Source organism: Wasmannia auropunctata, unplaced genomic scaffold, assembly GCF_000956235.1.
Source record: "Wasmannia auropunctata unplaced genomic scaffold, wasmannia.A_1.0 LD336088.1, whole genome shotgun sequence".
In the NCBI taxonomy this organism is placed as follows: domain Eukaryota; kingdom Metazoa; phylum Arthropoda; class Insecta; order Hymenoptera; family Formicidae; genus Wasmannia; species Wasmannia auropunctata.
The window spans coordinates 3,844,606-3,852,171 of record NW_012026802.1 but is presented as its reverse complement, the minus strand read 5'-3'; the positions used below and the strand labels follow the sequence as shown (position 1 = coordinate 3,852,171).

Below are 7,566 nucleotides of genomic sequence, written 5' to 3'. Positions count from 1 at the left end.
GAAGACGGGACACTTGACTGCAGAAATTGTTCAATGTCCATACGTCTCTCGATAAACAATCCTCCACATTTCCATAAGGCAGGATAATGTAATTGCCTCGGTTGTTCACCAATAAGTATTTTCACATGAGATATAGATCCCACGCTGATTCCAATATCCAAGTATTTAAATTTAAGTGGTTGTTAAAGCGAATCTTCTTCCCAATATACGAGGCGTCTTCGTAATATGAGACGCAATTCTATAAAAGAATTAAAGCATGGAAAACATAAATTAAGCATGGAAAAAGGACAAATCATTTATTAAAACTTACGGTCTCTCGATCGCCTCATCCTTCAGCGGAACGTAGAAATTCATTATAGTTGAAAGACAACAGACCAATCTGGCACCTCTCTGTCAAAATCTAGCACCATTCTGTCAAACGTTTTTTCGAATACAGATTTCAAAGTGCGACTGACAATCTCGCGGTCCGGCAGTTGTATATCTATACACAACTCCACTTCTATAAATGCCCAGCTTTGTCCATTGTGCGTTAATGTTAGACGCGGGGCGGGCAAGGCCCAGAGAAGAATAAGTGAATCGAATGAACTAAACTCCACTGGGGTAGGCAAAGGAAATTGATCTCTTTATTTCTAAGCAGAAGACTCGAAGGTACACGGAGTTGAAATTAAAACGAGCGGTGCGTGTGTAAGCGTGAATGTTTCACCAAGAAACGTAGGCAAGCGTTATGCCTCCGAGCGTTGCGGAGATACTGGTCGCTCAAATCACCCGGTGTCCCACATGGGACGATCGTCAGGGTGGTGCGATATTTCGTCACGACTGCCCTGTTTTCGTGAATCTGGGGCAGTGCAAGTCATGGTGACTCCTTGAGAAAACCGCGCCGGTCGTGGCTCAATAGTCACGTGATTTCCGGCTAGCAACGCCCTCCCGCTCAGAGCGGTTGTCAAGGCGGCGCCGCTCGGGGCTCGGCGCACGGCGGGAACTCGTGGCTAGGGCAAGGCTCTCGGCTGCGCTGCTCAACGCGCGCGCTGAATTCGAACATCCCGCCCGCCTCGTCGAAGGATGTCATGGAACCGACGAAATTGATGCTTGGTTGACAAAGGCGGCCGGGGGGTGGTGAACAGAGCTGCGGGTACACAGCCTCTCTTGGTATTCCGTTTCGATGTCCAGGCGCACATGAGCGATCGGGTCAGCCGGTCGTGCCGCATGGCACACGGAAGAGCGTTTAATCCCAGGTACGCACTGTACATGTCAGTTCGAGTGTCATGAGAAGTGGTCATCGTGGTTCGATTTCACATCCGACGTGTAAGCCAGCCGAAAAGGTGTCCGACGCGAGGATCGCCGGGGACGGCACGTGAGTATTTGTCACGTGTCACACGCGAGTAGGGCGCCCAAGGCCGGCGACGACAGGTAGGCACGCGCGCCCGCAACAAGAGAGGTTCAAATGCTTCTGGTAGGTATCAATGTTGACTTAATGGTAACAGGAATGAAATGACTATAATAATAACAATCTGGGATATTCACAGGGCGCATTACGCGGAGGTTCCGCCCTCGTCGGCGGAGAGCAGCGGTACGATTTTCACAACAGGTCGAGTGAGCTGCCCGGCGGCGGTTCGCACCTCGACGACGCGCACCTGTCCGTCTTCGCCAAGGTGAATGCGGGTTATCCGTGCCAAGGACCACCGAGATGGCGGCGTCACTTCGCTTTTCACGAGGCACAGCTGTCCTTCCTTCAGGTTACCGGTCGTTCGCCACCACTTCGGTCGAGGGGCCAGTCCCTGCAAGTATTCCTGGGCCCAGCGGTGCCACAAGTGATCCCGCATGCTTTGTAGTAGGCGCCAGCGGCTCAGGCGGTTTGCGGGAATGTCGAGTAAGGCAGGTTCGGGGATCGAGTTAAGTGGTGCTCCCACAAGGAAGTGCCCCGGTGTCAGCGCCGTCAAGTCTTCTGGATCGTCTGTTAAAGCCTGCAATGGGCGCGAGTTCAGGCAGGCCTCCACTTCCGCGAGGAGCGTGGCCATCTCTTCGTAGGTAAGTGTTGTTTCTCCGATGACCCTTCGCAGGTGGTGCTTCAGAGATTTGACTGCTGCTTCCCACAATCCCCCGAAGTGTGGGGCAGAGGGAGGATTAAAGTGCCACTGGACGCCATCGGATGCCAGGCTTCCCACAATGCGGTGGCATTCCTGCCCGGCCGCCTGGAACAAGGCCCGGAGTTGCGAGTCGGCTCCCACAAAATTGGTGCCACAGTCGCTGTATACGGCCTGGCATAATCCTCGCCGGGACACGAAGCGGCGGAAAGCGGCCAGAAAGGCCTCGGCACTATAGTCGCTCACCACCTCGAGATGAACGGCTCTGGAGCTGAAACAGATGAAGACTGCCAAGTAGGCCTTGTAGGCCTTATGTCCACGCCCCTTGGTCGTACGGAGAAGAATCGGTCCAGCGAAGTCCACCCCCGTGTGCAAGAATGGTCGGCTAGGCGTGACTCGCGCCTTTGGAAGGCTGCCCATGAGTGGTTGCGGGGACGCCGCCCGCCATCGCGCGCATCGTACGCATCGATGAATATAACGTCGTACGAGCTGTCGCCCCTTAGGGATCCAATATCGCTGACGAATTGCTGCCAGGGTCGCCTGTGTGCCACCATGGAGTGTGCGATGATGAGTGGCGTCGATCACAAGATAAGTCAGGTGCGACCCTGGTGGAAGGATGATTGGGTGTCGCTGATCTGCATCGAGCACTGAATGTTTCAGCCTGCCTCCCACCCTCAGAAGTCCTTGAGCATCCACAGCAGGTGTAAGTCGGCGAAGGGGGCCGCGCGGTGGCATTTCCCTTCGCTGGGCGATGCTGTCGAGCTCGGCCCGGAAGGCGATTGACTGCACTACGCGCAGCCATCGATGTAACGCCTGCTCTAACTCATCCGTGGTCAGGATGGTTGTCTCGCGGCATGAAGCGGGGTCGACCATGTCTGGGCGCGCTCTCCACCGCCACATCCACGCCGAGACTCGGAGCAAACGCTTCAGCGATGAGAACCGGGTCAGTTCCTCCGGTTCTAGTATCTCCGAGACTGGAAGACATGAGCCGACGCGCTGTTCGGGAAGCTCCATTGTGGCCGGAGTTCCAGGGTCCACCGGCCACTGCGAAGGGTCTTCGCTGAGGAAGGTTGGTCCACGCCACCACAGTGAGTGTACCAGGAGATCTCGCGGCGACATTCCTCTTGAAGCACAGTCCGCCGGGTTGTCCCGGCCAGGTACGTGGTGCCAGTGTACGTCTGCAACATTTCGATGAATTTCGGCCACTCTATTAGCGACAAATGTCGTCCATTTTGCCGGATGGCCACGAATCCAGCCGAGGGTCACGGTTGAATCCGTCCATAGGTGAGTGGCTGTCCCCTCCAGGGGCAGCGTGGTCTTCACGTGGGAGGCCAGCTTGGCAAGCAGGGTCGCAGCGCAAAGTTCGAGCCTCGGGAGCGAGACCCGCTTCAAGGGGGCGACCTTGGTTTTTGCCAAGACCAACGAAGTGTGGACTCGGCCCTTACCCGCTGCTCGGAGATATATAACCGCCCCATAGGCCCGCTCCGACGCGTCGGAGAAGCCGTGGATCTCGACCTGACTTCTCGCAGAGTCGCTGTGCATCCACCGGGGGATCCGGATGTCCTGCAGGAGGGGCATCTCTTCCGTCAGCCGTTGCCACGCCGCCCTCTCTTCACCGGCCAAGTGGTCGTCCCAGTCGAGGCGCTGCAGCCAGGTAGACTGGATCAGCAGCTTGGCCAGAACGATTATCGGCGCCAACCAACCGAAGGGATCAAAGAGTCGGGCAGTGTATGAGAGCAATGACCGTTTGGTAGGCTCGTCAGTCGCGGTCCGACCAACGATGGGAGCGAAAGAGTCGCCCTCGGGACTCCATCTGAGGCCCAGGACCGATTGGCTCTCAGCAGGCAGTACGGTGTCAGCGGGTTTTTGACTCCGGTGGTCAAGCGGGATGTCCTCGAGCAAGGCTGGATGGTTGGCAGCCCATTTTCGCAGCGGGAATCCGCCCGCCGTGCAAAGCTGAGATAGTTCGCCTTGGAGATTCCGGGTCTCTGCGAGGGTTGAGGCTCCCGAGAGGATGTCGTCAACGTAGGCATCCCTCCGCAAGGCCTCTGCCCCCAGCGGGAAGTTCCGCTCCTCGTCATTCGCGAGCTGCCGCAGTACCCGGATTGCCAAGTAGGGTGCACAGGAGAGTCCATACGTTACTGTGTTCAGCCTAAATTCGAGGGTCTCACCGTTTTCCTCCCACAGAATGCGCTGTAGGTTGCGGTCCTCCGGATGCACCATGATCTGTCTGTACATCTTTTCGATGTCCGTGATGAAGACAAAGCGATGGTGTCGCCAGCGGATTATGACATCCGTCAGGGCAGGAAGCAGGTTCGGTCCCGGCCGCAGGAAGTCGTTCAGAGAGGTCCCGGTCATTGTTTGACTTGAGCCATTAAACACCACTCGGATCTTGGCGTCGCTGCCCGACCCCTTCAGAACACCATGGTGTGGCAGGAAGCACACTCGGACCGAAGGTCCCTCGGCCAACGGTACGGCGAAAGACATGTGGCCAAGTGCGGAGTACTCGCGGAGGAAAACGTGATACTTGTCCCGAAATATAGGGTCCTTCTTAAACCGTCGCTGCATGACGTCAAGCATCCTGGAAGCGGCACGTCTGGAGCCCGACAGGTCCGGGATGGTTGCTCGCACCGGGAGGCGTACCTGATAGCGGCCGCTCGGATCCCGCTTGTGAGTACGGACAAAGTGGTCCTCGCAGGCATGTTCGTCGTCGGAGAGGGGGAGGGGCGCGTGCGGCGGCTCCTCTTGTTCCCAGAACTGGCGCACGAGAGAGTTGAGTTCCTCCAAGGGCGAGCACTGCAGGGATGTCATGACTGAGGCGGCGTGACTGAGACCCGCGGCTCCGAGAATAACCCAGCCTAGCTGAGTCTGTTGCGCAATGGGCTCCAGCGGACCCCCCTTGCGCAGGCCAGGGAGGGCGATATGCGCGAACACGTCCGCTCCGAGGAGAAGCTCGATGGGATCCTGGTTGAGGAACTCAGGGTCCGCGAGCTCGAGTCCCTCTAAGTGCAGCCACGACCGAGGGCGTCTGGCAGCGACGCCCCCGTATACTGTGAGGTGCGGAAAGACGAGGGCACTTATTTCCAACGATAAGCCCGAGGTTCTTGACGCGAGCGTGAGCGAGATTCGACCTCGAGACACCCCTGTTTGCTGTCCACCGATCCCGAAAATGGCCACCGATGTTGGAGTGCGCGGCAGCCGCAGTCGCTGAGCCAATGATTCGGCGATCATGCAGGTCTCCGAACCCGAATCCACGAGTGCCCGGACTGTATGTCGCTCTCCCGCACGGTCAGTAACAAGGACGCGGGCGGTCGCGAGCAACACGGGCGCGCAGTCCACGGGAGGCGAGTCCGAGACGTGCACCGCCGCTGTCGCATCCGGAGCTGCAAGAGCCGAGAGGGCACTCGCGTAGGCGTCGTGCAGCGTAGTGTGATGCCGAGCCGTACACTTACCGCAGTGCTTGGGTGAGGGGCAATCGGTTACGTGGTGGCGTCCCAGGCAGTTCTCACATAGGCGATACGTACTCACCACTTCTCGCTTCTCCCGCGCAGACTTTAGCTTGTACTGTTCGCATACCATTATAAAATGTGGGCGCTTGCAGAGTGGGCAATGTCTACTGGCAACATCATACCCTTGCTTCTTCGTGCTGTATGTGCGGGCTGCGCGGCCACGCTCAGAGGGTCTGCCTGAGCTGTTTTGCTCTCGAGGTCGGAATGATTCTTGTTTCAGTACCTGCTCCTCGAGGAAGTCACGCAGTTTCTCATAGGAGGGCGGCTCCGATTTTTTGGTAAGCGTGTCTTCCCATTCTCGATGAGTCTTGTCGTCCAAGAGCTCGATGACCAGGTGCACGAAGAGATCCGCGCAACCCGTTATGGGACGGCCAATCCCCTCCAACGCCCCGACAGTAGTCACTACTCGGTGGAAGATTCGCTTGAGGTCAGCGACGGAATCTGACTTCATCTTCTGAAGCGAGGTAAACGCAGCGAGGTACGACTTGAGCAACAGCCGCTTGTTCTCGTAGTGGTCATTCAACGTCGCCCAGGCGCGAGTGAAGTTGTCTGCGGTGACTGGAAGGCTAGTGATTAGCTGCAGGGCATCACCCTTTACGCTGCCCTTCAGGTATTGAAACTTCTTTATGTTCGACAGGGATTTCTCGTCAATCACCAGCGATTCGAAAAGGTCTCGGTAAGTGGGCCAATCCTCAAATCTCCCTGAGAACTCCGGCAACGGGATCTGGGGCAGCGTGGTGCGCTGCACGGTCAGATCGACGGTTGGGGGCCTCGTGGTTTGGGCCGGAGCAGATGCGCCCAGCGCCTTGCCAAAGTCCATGAGTGTTGCCCGTTGTTGGATGTACAATGCTTCAATTTCGCTTATAAAGTCGTTGGCAATGTACTCGTGCTTTTCGAGCTTGTCTCCGTAGTCAGCACACAGTTCGGAGTGCTGCTCTTCAGCCTTTGTCCACTTGGCGTCCAGAAGCTTTAGACAAGATTCGATTGCAGCAGCGGTCACGTTGGCTGCTCCCATTTTTTTTAGATTATCCACAGTGCGCCCGATGCGCCCATGGATCTCAGCTTGTGCGGATAGCAGTTGTTCCATCCTTGCACTTTCGGAACAGTCACAACCGATGCGCGAGTTCGCGGATGATCCCGACCAACGTGCAAGTCCACGAGATCGGAATCCGGCTCGAAGGACCAAAAATGTGCGTTAATGTTAGACGCGGGGCGGGCAAGGCCCAGAGAAGAATAAGTGAATCGAATGAACTAAACTCCACTGGGGTAGGCAAAGGAAATTGATCTCTTTATTTCTAAGCAGAAGACTCGAAGGTACACGGAGTTGAAATTAAAACGAGCGGTGCGTGTGTAAGCGTGAATGTTTCACCAAGAAACGTAGGCAAGCGTTATGCCTCCGAGCGTTGCGGAGATACTGGTCGCTCAAATCACCCGGTGTCCCACATGGGACGATCGTCAGGGTGGTGCGATATTTCGTCACGACTGCCCTGTTTTCGTGAATTTGGGGCAGTGCAAGTCATGGTGACTCCTTGAGAAAACCGCGCCGGTCGTGGCTCAATAGTCACGTGATTTCCGGCTAGCAACGCCCTCCCGCTCAGAGCGGTTGTCAAGGCGGCGCCGCTCGGGGCTCGGCGCACGGCGGGAACTCGTGGCTAGGGCAAGGCTCTCGGCTGCGCTGCTCAACGCGCGCGCTGAATTCGAACATCCATCGTGAACGAAACTCTTATACCCCTGGCGTTAAATTCATCAGGATCCTTGTCCGATTGGTGGAAAAGGAACGATTTCCACCACACATCGAAACATGACTCAATTTCCGTGTAGCGTGACTCCTTTTCTATGTAGCGGTGATTACTAATACTATAAATTGTTCCTTTGCATGTGTAAAGGATTAACTCTGTGACACTGTTCCAATACATATCACGGCAATGTCTAATTACACGCATCTGCGACGAATGATGGGGACATTTCTTCTTAAC

At 56.3% G+C, this 7,566-nt stretch overlaps 1 protein-coding gene across 1 annotated transcript; it reads right to left on the bottom strand.

Moving 5' to 3' along the window:
- Positions 1–1,529: 1,529 nt before the first annotated feature.
- On the bottom strand, positions 1,530–6,677 carry LOC105448376. The gene has a single exon (XM_011686898.1). It carries the CDS (start codon positions 6,675–6,677, stop codon positions 1,530–1,532), a length of 5,148 nt encoding a protein of 1,715 aa, XP_011685200.1.
- Between the last annotated feature and the right edge of the window lie 889 nt (positions 6,678–7,566).

Coding starts and splice junctions, on each gene's coding strand:
- LOC105448376 (XM_011686898.1), bottom strand. CDS start 6,677: ATGGAACAACTGCTATCCGCACAAGCTGAGATCCATGGGCGCATCGGG.